General features: G+C 38.7%; 1 protein-coding gene across 3 annotated transcripts in view; it reads right to left on the reverse strand.

Moving 5' to 3' along the window:
- The window catches only part of Upp2 (uridine phosphorylase 2), a 31461-nt gene extending 16784 nt beyond the window's left edge, over positions 1 to 14677 (reverse strand). Inside the window, exons 1-4 of one of the 3 annotated variants that reach the window (XM_048345431.1) lie at positions 14426 to 14672; positions 11001 to 11118; positions 5479 to 5637; positions 2591 to 2705 (exon numbers count right to left, since the gene is read on the reverse strand). In XM_048345431.1, coding sequence (XP_048201388.1) covers positions 2591 to 2705; positions 5479 to 5637; positions 11001 to 11118; positions 14426 to 14478 — 445 coding nt within the window. In that variant the 5' untranslated portion in view covers positions 14479 to 14672. Of the gene's footprint in view, positions 1 to 2590; positions 2706 to 5478; positions 5638 to 11000; positions 11119 to 14425 lie in introns of all 3 variants that reach the window. The other 2 variants (XM_048345432.1, XM_048345433.1) reach the window with 2 other exon arrangements.
- Between the last annotated feature and the right edge of the window lie 6273 nt (positions 14678 to 20950).

Here is a 20950-nt window from a genome sequence, read left to right on the forward strand (position 1 = left end):
ATGCAACAAACTAAAACTAGATCCTTATATATCACCCTGCACCAAAATCAATTCCAAATGGATTAAAGACCTTGAAATCAAAACAGGCACCCTCGGGCTGGGGATATAGCCTAGTGGCAAGAGTGCCTGCCTCGGATACACGAGGCCCTAGGTTCGATTCCCCAGCACCACATATACAGAAAAACAGCCAGAAGTGGCGCTGTAGCTCAAGTGGCAGAGTGCTAGCCTTGAGCAAAAAGAAGCCAGGGACAGTGCTCAGGCCCTGAGTCCAAGGCCCAGGACTGGCCAAAAAAAACAAACAAACAAAAAATAACAGGCACCCTGAAAACACTAAAGGAAGGAGTAGGAGTAGGAGAAACACTTGGGCTCCTTGGCGCAGGACGGAACTTCCTTAACAAAGACCCAGAAAGACTACAAATCAAAGAAAGGTTGGACAAATGGGACTGCATCAAACTGCAGAGCTTCTGCACGGCAAAGGACATAGCTCGCAAGATAAACAGAAAGCCCACAGACTGGGAGAAGATCTTTACAGGACATTCAACAGACAAAGGCCTCTAAAATATATGCAGAACTAAAAAAATTACCTTCTTCCAAAACAAAACCGCAAAGAACCAATAGCCCCCTCATCAAGTGGGCTAAAGACTTACAAAGAAACTTCTCTGATGAGGAAATGAGAATGGCCAATAGACATATGAAAAAATGCTCTACATCACTGGCCATAAAGGAAATGCAAATCAAAACAACATTGAGATTCCATCTCACCCCAGCAAGAATGTCATATATCAAGAAAACGAATAATAACAATTGTTGGAGGGGATGTGGCCAAAAGGGAACCCTACTTCATTGTTGGTTCATTGGTGGTTCAGCCACTCTGGCAAGCAGTATGGAGATTCCTCATAAGGCTAAATATAGAACTCCCCTATGACCCAGCAGCCCCACTTTTGGGTATCTATCCAAAAGACCACAAACATAATCACAGTAATGCCACCAGCACAACAATGTTCATCGCAGCACAATTTGTCATAGCGAGAATCTGGAACCAACCCAGATGCCCCTCAGTAGACGAATGGATCAGGAAAATGTGGTACATATACACAATGGAATTTTATGCCTCTATCAGAAAGAATGACATTGTTACAGTTGTAAGGAAATGGAAGGACTTGGAAAAAGTTATACTAAGTGAAGTGAGCCAGACCCAAAGAAACATGGACTCTATGGTCTCCCTTATTGGGAATAATTAGTACAGGTTTAGGCAAGTCATAGCAGAGCATCACAAGGCCCAATAGCTATACCCTTATGAATACATAAGATGATGCTAAGTGAAATGAACTCCATGTTATGGAAACAATTGTTATATCACAGTTGTAACTACTTTCAACGTCCTATGTGTATGTGTAGCTTCTATTATTGATGATGTTCTTGTATCACCTTCCTGTGGTTGTACCTACACTATCTCTGTAATCTTATCTGAGTATATTGGAAACCGTGTTTACTGGTATTGGAAGTAGGAAATTCAAAGGGAATACCAAATTTGAGAGACACAGGGTGAAAAAAGAGAAACAACTACAAAAGCAATACTTGCAAAACTGTTTGGTGTAAGTGAACTGAACACCTCCGGGGGGAGGAGGGAAAGGGGGGGAGGGGGTATGAGGGACAAGGTAACAAACAGTACAAGAAATGAATCCAATGCCTAACGTATGAAACTGTAACCTCTCTGTACATCAGTTTGATAATAAAAATTTGAATAAAAAAAAAGAAAAGGTAGAAGAAAGAGGTTTCTTCAGAAGTTTACCTTAGCATAATCTGGATCCATAAAGCAGGCCCTTTTATAGTTTGCCTGACCAGCCAAGAAAGAAGAAAGGCGAATGCGCCTTTCTTTAGACAACTTTAGGAGGCATCATTTGACTTTCTCTAAAAGCCCAAGCAATTTATATCTGGTAGACTGATGAGAAAGACAGATAAGAAAAGGATATACTCACAGAGATGAGCTAGATGCAATATTTTCTTAAGAGCTATGCGCGCTACTTTATTTAGCTAATAAAAGAAGACAATCTTTTACTTGAATACACTTACAAAATTGTGTAGGCTCAGAACTTACTCCTAGCTAAGAGTGGTGGCACATGCTTATAATCCCAGCACTTGAGAGGCTGAGGCAGTGTGATCAATAATTCATAGTCATTGTGGGCTATATAAGTTCAAGGTGGAAGGAAATGAAAGGGGAAGGGGAAGGAAGGGAAGGGAAAAGAAGGTGAGAGAAGGGGAAGGGAAAAGAAAAAATTACCTCAAAACACATTTCTAGCAATTCTACTCTTCAACATATAGATATTACTAAGACTGTTGGGCAATAGGTACTAGGTTTACATGGAGAAACAGAAGAAGAAGACGAAGAAGAAGATGAAGAAGAAGAGGAGGAGGAGGAGGAAGAAGAAGAGGAAGAAGAAGTGAGAATATGAATGTATTTTCTTAAATTTCCTCAAGTTCGATCCCCAGTTGGATTTCTATATGCTTCTAGGTATGTTGGAGTAGTTTGAATGAACATAAATGCACATAAAATCACTGACTTTTAATGGTAGAAATCAAGCCAACTCACCGATTCCCCCTGATGTACCCATTCTGATAATGGTAACGTCACAACATCGTGCATGGTGTAGTAATTTGATGAGTTCATGAAGCATAATAGAAATGGAGGGGATGCCCATGCCATGCTGTTGAAAGAAAAGAGAAAGTCATTATACTTCTCACAAATGGATGCATGAACAGGACATATTTTCTTCTTTCATTACAAGTTAGCAGCCCTCGGTAAATTTACATAATCATTAAGACTTTGCCAATGCTGAGGAAAACATAAGTCATCTCTAACTGACGCCTACATGACATGCTGATGGATGTATCCATCTGTGAGGATCAGAGAGAGCATCTCACTGCCAGTTAAATGGATCTTCAAGAGCAGAGCTGGAGGCGGGGGTGGTATACAGGTGTGTCAGGGTGCTGTTATGAGGCTCTTTACAATGAGCCCATGTAACAAACTTGTTGTGTAATTGCCTTGATATCAAAGGAACATAATTTTGGCTGACATATCACCAGCCCTTCTCCACCCCAATAAGCGAACTTGTAAATCCATTTTGTTGTTCTCATGTAGTCTTGATTATTCACCTCTTAACTTTGGTGAACTCGGAAGAGTTTTAGGAGAGAAATATAGATTCAATTTCTACCCCAAATGTGAAGTTAAACAGGTAGGTGATTTGAAATTGTTATCAAGGCCAGTTTTCTTCAACAGTTAGAATTTCAGCAGTAGAATCAGTGTCACCAAAATAGAGGTCAACACTGGCTAGATTTAGTAACTCTTGATGATTATACTACGTTCTAATAATTCTTCAAAAAGATGTTCTGTGCTGTCATTTGTAGAAACTTGAACTGAGATTCATGTCCATGGCTCCGTCACTCCTAATATAGTAACAGAGAGTCAGAACTGTCCCTCTGTATATTCTACTCTTGGGCACAAAAACTGGAATATCACTGGAACCATGATTCTGAGGTGTTTTTTTTTTTTACCTGACACCCCCCTTTGCAACAAGATTATTAAACTACAGAAACTTTGAATCTTCTGCTCATCATTTTTGGTTCCCAACAAAGGCATCCTGAATTCTGAACACATTGGAAGCCTCCTGGATCCAGGACTGAAACTTGTATTGATTTGTTTGTTTGAGATTAGAAAGGCTGAAGCTTTGGACTAGCTTTGCAACTAATGAATAAACTATTATTTTTTTTCTACTGCAAATTAAGAGGACAAATTGTTGTTTGAGATTTTAGGTTCCTTCATAGTCAGCTATTTGGTAAGTTTATAAATATCATTTATTTTGCCATTTGATGATGAGTGACAAATAGACTTAATGCATTTTTGCTTAAGTTGTACTCTCTCTCTCTCTCTCTCTCTCACACACACACACACTCACACACAATAGCTGTGGAAATATTTTCAAAGGGGTGCCCATTGGGAATGCCTTGCCAGCTGATAAGGCCCATTTTATTTGTTTTTAAACCTTAAGAAGGTGTACATGTTTTAGTTCCATGGGCCAATTTATGAGTACAATGCATTTTGATCAGTGTCACCCCTTTCGTCATCCTCTGCCATCCTTCCCAACCCTATCCATATCCTCAATTTTTGGTAAGGCCTATTTCTAATTGACTAACCATAGCCACTTACATTTAAAAAGTATTCCTTCATGGGACAGCTGGACTAATTTCCTGCTCTCTCTCTTCCTCCCCCCTCACCATATATATATACATATATGTGTGTGTATATATATATATTATATATATGTATATCACTACTCACTTATGGTAGTTTCACTTTTCAATAAACTTACTTTTTTGTCCTTCCTTACTAAGCATGCAAAAGTCCAATTAGTCTAAATGACCCAGGATAGTTAGCAAGACAAGGTGTGCCAGAATCCAAGAATATTCAGATCCCTTCTAATAGAGACATTCTATAATTGTTTATCAAATGATCAATGGATACAGAAATGGATTCTGTCATCTGAGTCCAAAACAAGCTGATAGGCACTCTTGGACTCAAAGGAAATCAATGGCTTTCCTACCAGCGTTGAATACGTTTCCTTCATTAGCTAGGCTTCATCCATGGTTATCTATACTCCATCCCTGAATGCTGCTAGTCGTCTGAGTGGCCAGTGGATGGTAACTGTCCCCTAGTGTAGGAGCCACTTACAACTCAGCTCTTTAGAGTTTTCACACCTCCACACAAGGGAGTTGTCCCCCTGTCCTCTGGCATGCCTGGTTATGCACCTTTATGGGGGCTACAGTGTTCCATCTGTGATGGGCTCAGCCTTGTGCTTCAAAACAAAAGCCTGCACAGAAGACAAGCTGAGTAGGCAGACTGGGTGCCCATGTACAGGGCAGACACTCTCCTGAACACACACCACTTATGGAGGTTTACATATTCTCTACAGCCGTGGATAATTCCTTTTCATTTTGTCTCAGGGCATAGTGCATGCCCAGCACTACTGACATGTTCTAGGTGAGGAGAAGCAATTCACAAGAACTCAGTGGTGACACATTAGCAGCTTTTTAGCAAGCTTCTCCTAGTGGTAAAACTCCCCATTTAGCAATTCTGAAAATTGGCCCCTGTACACTAAAAGCTCAGCATTCTCCAAGCTGTGTAAGGGACAGAGAAGAGAAAATTACTGGGAACGGAGGATGTTGATCAGTTACAAAATGTAAAGAGGGATGGAGCATTTGGATGCTTTCTTTAACTAGAATAGCTACATGATGACTGTAAACCAAAGTTACCCTTGCCTGCCTGCTAGGCTCTGCCTTGAGGAATCTTTCCAGTAATGAATGTCATACCTGAACACTTGGTTTAATTGTGTAAGAAGGCAAAGCAGAGGTGGGCAATCACTATGCACAAGTTACTATTTTGGTCTTTAGCCTATGAAGTCTGACATGTTGCGATGTACTTACACTGATGGAGAGCACAGGGCCGGTTTTGAACATGCAATATCTGTCTGTTCCAGCACAGATGTCCTTAATGTCGTCTCCACTTCTGGCCAACCCAAGCTCTTTGTGCATAAACAGTGCAAATGCTTTCATTCTGTTGGGACTTCCCCCGACACAGACAAACTGTCAACACAAATACACAAATACCTGCCATAGTCACTAGGAAAGGAGCCGAGCCTTGGATTTCAACTCTAATGCTTTTATTTTATTGTTTAGTTAATTTACTTAAGAGTATGTGTAGAGGTCATGGGTTATGCTGGTGAATTAACTCATTTCCACCATTATTCTTGAAAGGAAAGCCACCAGATGCAGCTTTATATACTTAGGAAAGAAAATAAGAAAAATCATAGTCAGTGTTGACATTGTTCAAAGAGATGTTTCCTGGTGGTTTTGTATCAAGTAACATCAATCAACATCTTAATTAGTATAATCAGCCTAGGATTAGGCCTTAACTGGATAGATATTTAGCATGTAAGAATGAAGAACATAGAATGAAGTGTGGTAAGGGAGATTGCCCAATTTTACCTGTTTTTTGATTCAACTACCCCAATCATAAGTTTTGTTACTAAATGCACTGTAATCACTTAAGGCTTTAAAGGAATTACGGCAAGATTTTCAACTTCTCGTTGAGAAAAAAATCCTCATGAAACTGATCTTACTGTTAGAAATTTTCAATCTTATTTTAGACTTTCATCTATCCCAGTGATTTGGTTATATTTTTCTTTTATTCACATTTCAGCCTCTGTGAAATTAGGGTAGGTGTTAGAATTAATGTGTCACATCTAATAAAATGCAGTACTAAAATCTTCATGTTCCTGTGCAACCTCATGTTAGGGATAGAAAGGTGGATGCTAGGGACAGAATCAGTATGAACTATTGGTGGCACAGATGAGCAGCCAGCTGAGTGCAGACCATTAGGGATCAACCACAGAGAATCCAAGAGCCAGAAGGAAGCAGAGCCCACAGAAGGGATCAGGAAAAAAGTTACCCAGAAATCTAAGCCAAACAGAATGGTACATGGACTTCATAAAAGCTCCAAAGCAGAGAAGGTGACATTGTTATTGGCCTGCACTTTGAGCTGAGGAATGCCTGGCTTTGAACCCCAACCCATTTCTGATTAAGTGACTGGCTCAAACTCTCTGTATATCTCAGACCAAAATAAGAAAGCACAGCAGGCCCCAGAGACTATTGTCAGGATGAAATGAAATTGCATATGGCAAAAGACACTGTACAGAATCAGCCACCTGCTCAATGTCCACAAATGGCAAATATTATTGTCCATATTACATAACAATTTCCTGGCCTGCCTTCTGAGCTTACTTATAGCTTCTATCTTGTAGAATTTTTTACAAATGAAGCTTCTTCAAGAAAAGGCAATTGGTGGTGCCTGAGTGATGTGGGCAGAGGATCAGAAGAGTGCTGGCCCAGTGCCTTCCATGGATGAAAGAGATCTAAGGAAACAATACCTAGCTGAGGTTAGAGAGGGGACACTCCATTCACAAAGGCTTGATTCTGTTGGGTGGTCTGATTCTATGGTGCATGTTGTTTGCATTTAGCACTCATTCCTGTGTTACATGCATTCATTCTCAATTATGGACTGAAATTACTCTTTTATCCAGGACTTCTGCTTCTTGTCTACCCTATTATTGTCTCTTCTGTGGTTTCTTAGGCATTTCACTGGTAGAGCTTTCAGCTAGTAATGAACTTCAATAGGAATCAGACACAAATATTGGGTAGCAAAGATGATAAGACCTGGCTTAAGGCAAATTTTCTTAAAAATTGTCATCAACCACTCAAGGATCTTTCTCCTCTATAGGTATAGAAATTTGAGACTTGGCTCAAGATCTGTCTATAAAAAGAGATTTAAAAAAAAAACTTGCAGTAGTTTGAAAATAACTTCACTATGTAGTGCCAGTGAATGTAAATTACAACTATTCAGATTGACCATAAAACCGAAACAGATGCTAGAATAGCTTGCGGGTTGAGCTCTTCTTTGAAGTGTAGATATTGCTGTAATCACCAGGAACTTATGCATATTTCTGGAGACAAAAATGATATGCATGGACAGAAGTAGCTTAGTTTCTTGAAACCTTGACTCCTAAATGAGACTTTCTAAACATCATCTCTAGACATGATTTGCAGTCTGGCTACTTTAATGAGAAGTAAAATAAAGCTCAAGACCACCAACATTGAACTTCACTGATTTAGATTCCAAATGGTATATTTATTGTCCTAGTTTTATCAAAGAAGATAAAAATACATTGGGAGGGCAGCAGAGGCATAAAATACATGAAGGCCTTCACCAACTGACAGAATAAACTCACTTCCAAATACTCCCAATAGCTCAAAAGACATAACTTTGCCATATTGTATTAATCAAGTACATAAGAGCAGTTTATGTATTTTGCATGTTAACAAGGGAGTTCAAGGCCAGTTGCCAGTGGCTCACACCTGTAATCGTTAGCTACTCAGGAGGCTGAGATCTGAGGCTCATGGTTCAAAGCCATTCTGGGCAGGAAAGTCCATGAGACTCTTATTTCCAATAAATATTTCCACCACATTTCTCAATTGTTTCATTTTTTCCAGTGAGTGTGGCCGACTCTGGTGAGCTATTTATCACAACTGTTTTTCCTACTTTCTGAGCTCATGGTTAACCTTAACTTCCCAGGCTCCTTTCCACTTAGATGAGGTCAAATGCCTGTGTTTCAGCCACTAGTCTGTGAGAAGAAGTGAAGTGGGCCTTAGCTTATAGAAATAGATGTTATGTTATGATTCTACATACATCTTCACTCATCTTCTGGCTAGGGGTTGACATCCAGGAAAACTGCATGCCACTCCTTGAAGGAGACAGAGCAGCAAGATGCAAAGAGCCTGGCTCCTTGAGTAGTAAGTTTGAGGAATGTCCCCCATCAGCCAGGAACATTTTTTGTGTGCTTAATGTCAGCAGTAAACTTGCATGGTGTTTATCCACTAAGATTTTTAAATATTGGATAGCAAAACCTTTTAAAAATATAGTAACAATAGGCAGAAAATAGGAGGTGATTTGTTGTCTGAGTCTTTCAGTTTTCAATTTTATACTGCTAGACTTCTTTTTCTCCAAGAATATTAAACATTACTAGTAGTATTGTTAATAATGATCATGATCTCCATGAGGACAAGGCTAAGTTTTCCGGTGCTGACCAATTGTGTTCCTTCTTGTTAGTAAGGATTGCTGCCCTGAGATTTAAGAGATTCAAATGATTGAACCTAGAACCTTCTTATTCAGAAAAAAAAAAAAGGCTGCCCCATGCTGGGTGCTGATGGTTCACGCCTGTAATTCTAGGTACTCAGGAGGCTGAGGTATGAGGGTCACTGTTTGAACCACTCCAGGCAAGAAAGTCTGTGAGACTTTTATTGCCAATTAACTATGAAAACATAAAAGTCAGAAGTGGAGCTGTGTCTCAGGTAGTGGAGCAATAGCCTGGAGCTCCCAGTCTCTGAGTTCAAGCCCCACTGGCAAAAAAAGATAAAAGAGATTTCCCTGTATAGTGGTAAGGGAGAAACAGACTCTTAGACATGCAGGTAAAAGACCATTTTCTGTTTAGAAAACATATCCTGTATTTTTAATTTATTAACTAGATGCTTACTTTAGATTTTTAATTTTGCTACATCTTCCACTCCTCAGAGTCATTCCTAGATAAAGGTCCTAGCAAAATCATTGTGAGGCATGAACTCCAAACCCACCATTCGAATTCAGGTCAAATCCAACTAATGTGCATCAAAGACAACCTTGATCAATGGCTCTGAATATAAACTTCAGAAACAAAAGGAAAGAGAAAGGTTAAAAAAGATGAAGCAGAAGATGGGCAAAGCCACACCAAGGCAAAGAATGGTGAGAATGGAGGAAGGGAAGGTTGTGTTGATGCAAAAAAAATCCACTCACCCCTCACAGCTTGCTCCTCAGAGAGAGGTCAGGAGGAGGAATCCTGGACATCATTTATCTATTTCCTTTCTTCTCCTTTCCTTCCTCTCTCCCTCTTTCTCTTCTTCTTCCCTCCCTTCCGTGTTCCCTGTCCTTTCCATCTTTTCACGTATCTTCATCTTATTATTTCTTATAATTCCTTCTACCTTGCTTCCTCTTCTTCGTCATCCTCTTTTATTATCTCCCCTATTGGAATTAATATACTATTCAGCCTTTCTGCAATTCAGGGTCCACTTGGTAAAATGAAAAAGAGCCTTGGAATTTGCACTTAGCAAAACTTGGTCCAAGATCCAGCTCTGCCATTCTGGTATAATTTTAGCTTCCTTTGACTTCCCTTAATTCACTCCTTTTAACTATTTCTATGAACTATCCTAAACAAATAAAAATAAATGTCAAAACTTCTTAGGAGTAAAATTGTCCATTTGAGTATATTCATAATTGAGAATATTTTAACACAAAAAATTTGAAATAGGTTATCCAATTTACAGCACAGCTCCTTGAACACTGTTGTTTTATAGAAAATGTAGTAATATAGGGAAATATTAATAACATCAAGTTAAATGAAAATACAGGATGCCAAGTTACATCATGACAACTATCTTAACATTTATCTGTTTAAAAGGAATGGAAGAAAAAACAAGTGGAGGGGCTGGGAATATGGCCTAGTAATAGAGTACTTGCCTCATATGCATGAAGCCCTGGGTTCAATTCCTCAGCATCACATATATAGAAAAAGCCAGATTGGCCGCTGTGGCTCAAGTGGTAGAGTGCTAGCCTTGAGCAAAAAGAATCCAAGGACAGTGCTCAGGCCCTGAGTTCAAGCCCCAGGACTGGCAAAAACAACAACAACAACAAAAATAAGTGGATAGTGTCTAAATATAGGTTGTAGGACTATGAGATATGTTTTAAAAACTCAATGTTCTTTCACGTATCTTCCTAATTTTTTTTACTTTCATAATTTTAAATAATGAACAAGAATTTTTATAATTCATGCATATATAACAAATAATGTGGCAATATAATTTTACCAGAAGTATTCCATAAATAAGTTTCTTGTGAAATAACAAAATTCTTAATAATATGAAATACTAGGCAATGGTTATTTTCAAGAAGTGGAACACTATTGTTAGTACTTTTGAATTCTTCTATGATTTAATAAAATGAGAATTAGTGAGGTTTAGCAATAAATGAAGATGTTAAGTTGTAAACTGAATCTACTATGACACCAGGAAACCTGAATGCCAAGCAACATTGTCAATAAGGTTGTATTTATCTCCAGGGAACAGAGCAGGCAAACAATCATATTTGTATTGGATCTAGTTTTGGTGCCTTTCTGCTTTGTTGGGGTAGAAATCATTGCTCATGATGGTCACACTCTGAACTGTTTGAGAATGTGTGTGACTTTGGCTATAATTGGGACCCCTGACATTCTCTAGCCAAGGCTGTAAAGCTTGTTTGGAAAAAGTTAGAAAAAAAATAACAGAGGGAAAACAATCATTTTTCTTGAATTTACAAGTGGTTTTACCTTTATATCCCCGAACATTGCTGGTAGGTTGTGTGTTCTTGTTCCTAAATCTAGGTGGTAGAGAATATCTTCATCCATCGTATCCAGGTAAGGATTTTTAACATGTACAAACCTTTTCCTGGGAGAAACACACATACACACGGTGGGGGGGGGGGAGGAGGTTTTTAAAAATATTTGGAGAGAAAGTACACAAAAGGTAAAGGCTATTGGATTGCACCTATCACTATTACTAGCCAAAATATCGGGCATAAAACTTCTTATATCATTAAATGCAGTACAACAATGATAATAATAGGCTAGCATTTGCTGTGCCCTTACTGTGTTCCAGACACAGAAGTCAGCATAAAAATTGTGCAATGCATTAAAACTCCACAAAACAAAAACTTCAACTCATTTGATCTTATAACCACTCTGTTAGATAAGTGACAAAAGTCGTCTGATTTAAAATGAGAAGGCAAGACTTACAGAAATTTTGTTAAAATACACATCCAAATTTACAGTCCTCTCCATTAAGTTCATACTATCCCTAGAGGTCTTTGTCTGAATGGGAGGCTGTGCAATATAAAGTATTGAGCTCCAGAGTAAAACCACCTGGGTTTTGTCACCAGTTTGAAGAAATATACTCATGTACAACCTTGGGTACATTACCTTTATTTTTCTTTCATTTCCTCATACGTGAAATGGGTATAATGAATAATTTTAGGCTCATTATGAGCCATGAATTAGATAGTGTTTGTAAGGGCTGGTAGAGCCCTTACTCAGTGGTAGAGCATTGTATCACATACACAGGCCTTGCATAATAACTCTATACCACTTTAACTATTAGTGATGACGAATTATCTTCCCCATACCATAGTGAGTCAAGACATCTTTGCCAAGAATAATCTGGAATTCCTCACTATTTTTCCTCCCATTTTTCACCTATCAAGTTCCTACTCATTCTTCAAAGTCCACTTCAAGTTATTACCCCTTCGCTTTTCCAAGAATTCCTGACCAATTCAATATTATTTTCCCTTACTATGTTTCTAAATAATTTGTTTCATATCAGTGCCATTAAATAACATTTCACATTGTCACAGTTAATTGTTGTCTTCTCTGAGAGATTGGAAATTCCCTATGCATGCTCTCTCTTACATCTTTCTTTAATCCCTAAATTTTAACAAATCCTGTTTGTTAACTTGAGTCTAACCATACAAAGTGTGAAAAAATACTATTAATTTCCCCTCAAAAACAATAGATATAACAGATTCTTACTCAGAGTCTTGAAGAATAGATTCTCAGAATTAGACTCTTAGAGAATGCTCAAATCAGCATGGTTGTTGATTATATTCTCTTGTATTGATTCAGATAAATGAACATATATGTACACATTTTGAATATAAATGTGTGTTATGGAAAATAGTACAGACTCCTCAAAAAACTAAAAGTAGAACTATATTATGATCCTGAAATTCCACTTATAAGTGTATATAAAAGGAAATTAATATCAGTATGTGAAAGCTATGTCTGCATTACTATGCCCATTTCTTCATTATTTCTGCATTATTCACTATAGCTAAAAATATACAATCAACCTGAGTATACTTAAATAGGTGAATATAGAAAATATGGTCTATATAATACATGGAATACTATTTGGTGTTTTTTTAAAAAGGAAATCTGGTCACAGATAATAACATGAATTGGAATAGAAGAAAGTATGCTACGTGTAATATTCCAGGTCAGAAAGACAAACTTTCTCTTATATATGGGATGGGGGGGGGGGGAGCTGGGGGAGGGGCAAACAAAGGAAAGATATGTATTAGAGGCAACAAAGACTCATTAGACTGGAGGAGTAAATTTTAGTGGTCTATCACTTTGTAGTAACCACAGATAATAATAACATGCATTTTTTCGTTTTTAACATTTTCAGGACAAAAATAGAATTAAGGAAGATGGTGGATATGTTAACTAACAATTGAATTTTACTGCAATATATACATAGATCAATACCTCACTTTGGGCTGAGATGTAGCTAAGTAGTAGAATACTTACCTAGCATGCATAAGGTCCTGCTATACAGCAATACATACACACACACACACACACTTACAGTGTGTGCACACATGCATATATACTTCATATTGTATCCCATAATTATGAGCAATTATCATTTTAATTAAATAGAAATGAATAAAAACAATTACTTTTTTATTTTAAAGAGAAAATCTTACTTTGGGTTTTATACCAAATTCAACCCAGTATAAATTTGTTACAATACTTTTATCTTCCTAAAATATCTAATTGTTATTAAATAAGGTTGAAGCAACTGTCTCCTCCTCAAACTTCTGTTATGCCTTTGTCTCCCCCCACCCCAAGATGTTGAATAAATTTGGGGGTGGGTGGGTTGTTTTGTTTATTTCATTCTATGACAAGTTACATAACATGGGCAGTATTAAATAGTGGTCACAAAAGAAAATGGCTGTCTGGGAAGAAGGTTTTTTCAGCACCTTCTATTGCCTTCATGGCCACTCTCTCTCTCTCTCTCTCTCTCTCTCTCTCTCTCTCTCTCTCTCTCTCTCTCTCTCTCTCTCTCTCTCTCTCTCTCTCTCTCTGTCTTCTCTCTTTTCCTCTGTCTGTATTCTCCCCCCTCTCTGTCTGTGTCTATCTGTCTTTGTCTCTCTCTTTCCTCGGATTCCTTGAAGGAATCAGGATGGCAGGACAAACACTGTTTGACTTGGGTAAGTGGAATATTTTGTAAAATGCTGACATGGTGGCAAGACATTTCATACAACACTCAGGAAATCAGGGGGAACTCACAGAAAATCCTTAAGCCTCATAAAGATTAATGCTCTATTATATTCTGTTAACCTGAGGCAGAAATTGGAGCTAAATGTGCAGGCAGCTTCAGCAGATTTATGTCTACCCCTGAGATGAATAACATCCACAGTATTTCAGAAGTGAATTCTATGTAAAGTTCACCACAAAGCATATGAAATCATTTCATAACACTTTACAACACAGCTGAATCTTCCTTAGGCACTGGGAGGTCCCTTTAATTATTCCTCAGATACAGCCCATGACCTCCATACTTAATTCAAGCTGAACTTTGAGTTTGTGTTCACTCTTGCAGCTTGGTTAAACTTTTGCATGTTTGTGGTAACAACTTCTTTTGCCCATTTCCTTAAATGAACCAACCCTGGCCTCCCTTCCTCCAGTCCATACCAAACCAAGAACCAAGGAATGAAAATGTTATTGGGAAGCAATTTTGCATTGTTCTTTCATTTGTATTTTGAATTATATTTCAACATATTATGAATAAGCCTAAGAAATTTGTATTACTCTCTGAGCATCTCATATAAAATCCAAGAAAGTTCCCTTGATCAAAAATAAAAAATAACAAAACTGAAAGCCCCAAACAAACAAAAAAAATCAAATCTGCTTACCCACGGTATGCATGCTCATCAGGTCTATTGGAGGCAGGTAAAATGGAAGCCATATTTTGTAGTATCTGATATTAGGAAAGTAAAATATTGGAATTTGCTATCAAATTATAGATGTAGTCACAATAATTCAGCTCAATGTTAGAATTGTACTCTCCCGTAAGACTCCTATTTTCTTCTGAAATTACGAGTGGAACTCTTGCTTTAGCATTTTAAACTCTCTGATCTATTTCAAATATTGTCCCTAGCACGTCCTTTTATAGTATAAGTGTCTCTGTAAGCATCATTCCTCAAGAAGATAGGCTCTTTTTGAAGGTGTGGCAATCCTATCTCTTTGACCAGGTTGGTTAACTTGTTAACTGTTTATGAGAGCACTTGCCCCTTTCCTTTGACTTTGGTCCCAATGTGGGCATGTCCTCTCTCGTTTTCCACACCAGCCTCATCAAAATATCTCCTAAAAATGTGTCCAGGACACGTGAGAACTTTCTGTTCACAAACATTTTGTTTTCACATTCCTTCCCACCCTTTGTCCATTTGATTTCTTTCTCTCTATGTTTTCTTGTCATCACAAATAAGAAAAACAGCCAAGCTCAGGACCTCAGAATGCCCCTTCATCTGAACTTTGCCCATTTGAGTTCACACAGATGGTCTGATAACTAAACAAAGCTTATTTTCCCGGGGTCTCTTGAGCTAGTTAATTGCTATGTTGCCTCTAAAATCGACTAAACCATGTGCTGGAGTGTCAACCCAGGTGAAATAATGAATGAATAATGAATGAATAACCTAATATTTTCAGAAAAGTCTATGTGAGAAGATCTGCAGATTTCTTTTACTTTTCATGTAGTGGAGATGAATATGGAAGTCACTAGAAGAACTTCATCCTCATCCTTTTCTCTCTTGGCCTTGGTAGTAAACAGCTGAAGTTTTATGCTGGTAAGAACTTGATATCATGACTTTCAAAAAAATTTGAAGGTAAATGTTCACAAGTGCCAAGTAGAAACAGACATAAGACATTCCACCATACATGGATTTTTCTTATGCATAACAAGCTAGGTACTGGTGGCTCACACCTGTGATCCTACCTATTCAGGAGGCTGAGATCTGAGGATTTTGGTTCAAAGCCAACCCAGGCAGACAAATCTGAGAGACACTTCTCTCCAATTAACTAGCAAGAAGCTCGAAGTGGAGCAATGGCTCAAACGATAGTCATTCTTTTTTTTTTAATTTTTTATTATCAAACTGATGTACAGAGAGGTTACAGTTTCATACATTAGGCATTGGATACATTTCTTATACTGTTTGTTACCTCGTCCCTCATTCCCACCTCCCTCCTCCCTCTTTCCCTTTCCCCCCATGAGGTGTTCAGTCATTCTTGAGTGAAAATGCCAAGTGAACACACCTAGGCCCTGGGCTGTTAATCCCCAGCACCAACGCATGCATGCATGGACACACATGTGCATGCAAACACAGACACATACACACACACTATATGTAACAGTCAGCAATCACCTCCTCATCTCTTCCAGAGGTTCCCTGTTACAAGTTGCTTCTCTTTCAGTAGTAATTATTCTTGGAAAACTCCACAAATTTTATTCTGATAGCTTTCAATCCACTATGGCCAGACATCAGTTTTTAGAATGAGGAGGAAAGAGAATGGAGAAGTCTACATTGGGAAATGATCAATGTAACCTGAATCTTTCAGCAACCACTACCAAATAGAAATTAGTATTTTTGCCCAAGATATCCAAAGATTGTGGCCAAAACTTATCCTGGAAAACTTGGAGGCAAAATAAGCCTGAATGTGCATGTTGCCTTTGTATTTTGGGACAGTGGTTCTTGTTTGTTGTTAATAATGATATGTATATCTCTTCACCTGATGACCCATTCAAGCTGGTATACCCACTGCCCTTTTTCAATAATCAACCCACTGGCCCCTGGGCCCATCCTGCTTCTATTTGACATTTCATACACATGTTTCCATTTATCTTCAGGGAGTAATGAGGAAGACCACCAAATTCCAATTTGGCATTTACCACTGCTTCTGTCAGATGAAAGTGTTAGCTAATTGGGTAAGTGCAAGGTAATTAATATCTCTAATGATTTAATTAGACTAATTAACATGCCTGCTTCCAACACAGACTCTGTCTCCAATGACTTTGGTCACTAATGGTGCCAGGTTAAGACCAGCTAAGATGTCTGGACTCCTTATCACTCATGGAGTGTTTAGGAGAAGTGCAGACTTGTTTTTGTAGAATTTTGGAATGTAGAGTACTTGCTCCTGTCTTCTGAGCAGTAAATTACCTTCTCCAGTGTTCAGTCTTCTGAAGACCCCATCCTACTCTTACAGTCCATTGCTCACTGGAGCTTGTTTGGTTGTTGTTGTTTTTCTAAACCAGTTTTGTTTTTGTTTGTAGATTGCCTGTATCATAAAAGGCCAATCCCTCTACCAAAAATTAGGAAACTGTTTTGTTTTTCACAAGCATGCATACAGGAGTGCCCAAGGGCAACTCAGGTCCTGCTGCTGAGTGTTTTGTAAACAAGGGCTGGGTGCCAGCAGAGTCCTGTGACACACCATAGCCCAGTAGTGTGAAATGAGGGCCTCTGCCAGCTCCACCCCTCCCCTGTTCTGCACAATCCATGCCTTGCAGCAGCCAGGCCCATGATGAAATGCTTCACTCTCCACCAGCTTCATCATTTTCTTATTCTCACTCCCATGACATTTCACTATCTCCCTTAATTCTGCCTCTCACCTCCACTCCAGCTGGGTGTCTTAGACTTCTCTCACTTGTGGGATTTCTGCTGAGTATGTGAGACTTCCATATGTGGACATAGGACCATAGCCACCCCCTAAAGCAAGGAGAGGCACAGCTAGGAACTTGGAGCTCCCAGAACCTTATGCAAGGGCCTGGACATGTACCTGTGCCAGACACTGCTTAATCATGAGGCTCCAGAGAGGAAGAGGATGATGTCTGCCCTAAAATCCTTTTACTCTACTGGGAAAGGGGTAGGAGTGAATAATGGATGACAGCCACTGTAAAGAGGAGAGACACAGAGTGCAGAACCTTTCTGGGAAATGTGATGCCTGGGTCCCTGCTGCTGCTGCTGTATCTTCTCATCCCCTCTTCCCCTCCCTCCACTCCTTCCCACTCTCCCCTCCTCCTCCTCCCCTTCCTCCTCTTCTTCCTTTGGTTGTACAGAGGGTTGACCCTAGGACACTTACTATACAAAGTATGCACCAGTCCTTTTGTCTTCATTTTATTTTGTTTTTAAGATAAGGTCTTGCTAATTTGTCCCTGGATGACCTCGAATTCTGAGTTCTCCTGCCTCTGGATCTTGAGTAGCTGAGATTGTAAGGGTGCACAAACCATGCTACCTTTGCCTAGCATAAGGATGGAGAGAGTATGAAGTACTCTACACTGGCTCAGGGAACACTGCGGGAAAACACAGAGAGGTGATAACATCTTCATAGTCAGGGAGCCACTAGTAGATAGCTCTATATGGTTTGTATTCCCAAGTATTTCCATCAGTACATCGCAGGTGGAGCCAAGGTGGCTTTTAGTTTTTGAGATTTATGCTACTTAAAAAATAAAGGCCATATTTACCCAAAGGATCACAAACAAGACCATACTAAAGCTATCAACACAACCATGTTCATTGCAAGACTATTTACCATAGCTAAAATATGGCACCAACCCGATGCCCCTCAGTAGATAAAAGGTTCAGGAAATTGTGGAATATATACATAATGGAATTCTATTAGAAAGAATGACATTGCCCCATTTGTAAAGAAATGGAAAGACTTTGAAAAAATCATATTAGGTGAAGTGAGCCATACCCAAAGAAACATAGACTCTATGGTTTCCCTCATTGGTAATTAGTATATGTCTAGGATTGGTGTAGCACATAATCACAATAGCTCAAAAGCTATGTGTATGATCATATAAGATGAAGCTAAGCAAAATGAACTCCAAGTTGTGGAAACAAGCAGTTTATCATTGTTGTTATTTCTAACACACTATGTGAAATTACTTCTTTTTTCTTTTGTTTATCTTCCCTGTGGTTTAGCCCCTATTGTCACTGTATTTGATTTTGGTACCTTGGGTATTGTATATATGTTTGTCTGAATCAGGGAAGGGAAGGGGAACATCAAAATGGTGAGACAAAGGGTAAAAGGTGAACCAATGCAACAGCAATACTTACAAGACAATATGTACTAAATCTACTGTAAAAATGGGGGATGGAGAACTGGGCAGGAGGGAAGGTGGGGGAAAATGAAGGAGGAGGTAAGAAGTTTGACAAGAAATGTACTTACTACCTTACATATGTAACTGTAACCCCTCTGTATATCACCTTGATAATACAAATTAAGAGAAAAAAAATAAAGGCCCAAATAGGCTCAACTGATTATAACATGCTTAAAGTGTATTTACACTTAAAGTAACTTAACTCTGAACTCTTAATGCTGTAAATTAACTCTGCTATGCACAACACATTTCTGGGTTGATAAAAAAAATCACACAGTATACACAATTTTTTGCAAGGATTTATTTTTTTAAAATTTTTATTGTCAAACTGATATACAGAGCGGTTACAGTTTCATGCATTAGGCATTGGATACATTTCTTGTACTGTTTGTTACCTCCTCCCTCATTCTCCCCTCCCCCTCCCCCTTTCCCTTTCCCCCATGAGTTGTTCAGTAGATTTGCACTAAACAGTTTTGCAAGTATTGCTTTTGTAATCGTTTGTCTTTTTTACCCTGTGTCTCTCGATTTTGGTATTCCCTTTCAGTTTCCTAGTTCTAATACCTGTATACACCGTTTCCAATGTACTCAGATAAGATACAGAGATAGTGCAGGTACAACCACAGAAAGGGGATACAAGAGGATCATCCACAATAGAAGCTACGGTTTCACATCGCATGTTGAAAGTAATTACAACAGTGATATAACAGTCGTTTCCATAACATGGAGTTCATTTCACTTAGCATCATCTTTCCAGAAATTTATATGGAACAATAAAAGACCCAGAATAACAGAAACAATCCTAAGCAGAAAGAACAGTGCTGGAGGAATTACAATACCAAACTTCAAGCTGTATTATAAAGCTATAGTAATAAAAACAGCTTGGTATTGGCACTGGAACAGGCCTGAAGACCAATAGAACAGAATTGAAGACCCAGAAATGATACCACAGAACTATGCCTACTTAATCTTTGATAAAGGAGCTAAAAAAAATAGGATGTAAGAAAGATAGCCTCTTTAAGAAATGGTGCTGGCAAAACTGGTTCAACACATGCAACAAACTAAAACTAGATCCTTATATATCACCCTGCACCAAAATCAATTCCAAATGGATCAAAGACCTCGAAATTAAAACAGATACCCTGAAAACACTAAAGGAAGGAGTAGGAGAAACACGTGGGCTTCTTGGCACAGGATGGAACTTCCTTAACAAAGACCCAGAAATGTGACAAATCAAAGAAAGGATGGACAAATGGGACTGCATAAAACTGCAGAGCTTCTGCAGGACAAAGGACATAGCTGGCAAGATAAACAGAAAGCCCACAGATTGGGAGAAGATCTTTACCGGCCATTCAACGGACAAAGGCCTCATATCTAAAATATATGCAGAACTAAAAAAATTACATGCTTCCAAAACAAAACCACAAAGAACCAATAGTAAACACAATTTAAAGGTACTTTAATTATTCCCCATATTTAACTTTATCAATGAGTATATGCATATATGCCAGGTGTTTGTCACTTGGGAGTGACATCTGCTCACAAGTACTTGGGAGGCTGAGACAGAAGAATCACAGTTTAAGACCAACCCAGGAAAATAAAGTTACTGAGGCCCTGTGATAAAGAACAAGGAATAATGGTTCACTTCTATTATCCTGGCTATATGGGAGCTATTAATAAGAGGATCGTGGGTTGAAACTAGGCAATATGTGTAAGACTGAAAATTAAAGTAAAAGAAGGCTGTGACTGAGTGCTAAGGTTCACACCTGAAATCCTAGCTACTCAGGAGGCTGAGATCTGGGGATTGCCATTCAAAGCCAGCCTAGACAGGAAAGTCTGTGAGACTGTTATCTCCAATTAACCACCAAAAAGCTGTATGTGTTGAATGGCTCAAGTGGTAGAGGTGCTAGTCTTGAACAAAAACACTCAGTTAGAGTCTAGGCTCTGAGTTCAATTCCAGGACCAACCCCTCCCCCCTACACACACATACACTATAGTGATGGCTCTAGTGGTAGAACACCTGCCTAGCAAGTGGAAGATCCTGAGTTGAAACTCCAAGTATCACTAAAAATAATAAACAAACCAATTAAACAATCTCAATCTAATCCCCTAGCCCTTGAGATAGACTTATCTCTTTGAGGCATTAAGATTTGTTTCTGAAGAATCAACACCAACAGTGGGAGTGGCAGCCATCAGATCGACTCTTCATAGGGTGCCTAGAAAAGTATATGAGGTCACCTGGAGCTATAGAAAGTACACCCCTGGAAACAGTGTTCTTACACACACA

The sequence above is a fragment of the Perognathus longimembris genome, chromosome 4 (assembly GCF_023159225.1).
Source record: "Perognathus longimembris pacificus isolate PPM17 chromosome 4, ASM2315922v1, whole genome shotgun sequence".
Classification (NCBI taxonomy): domain Eukaryota; kingdom Metazoa; phylum Chordata; class Mammalia; order Rodentia; family Heteromyidae; genus Perognathus; species Perognathus longimembris.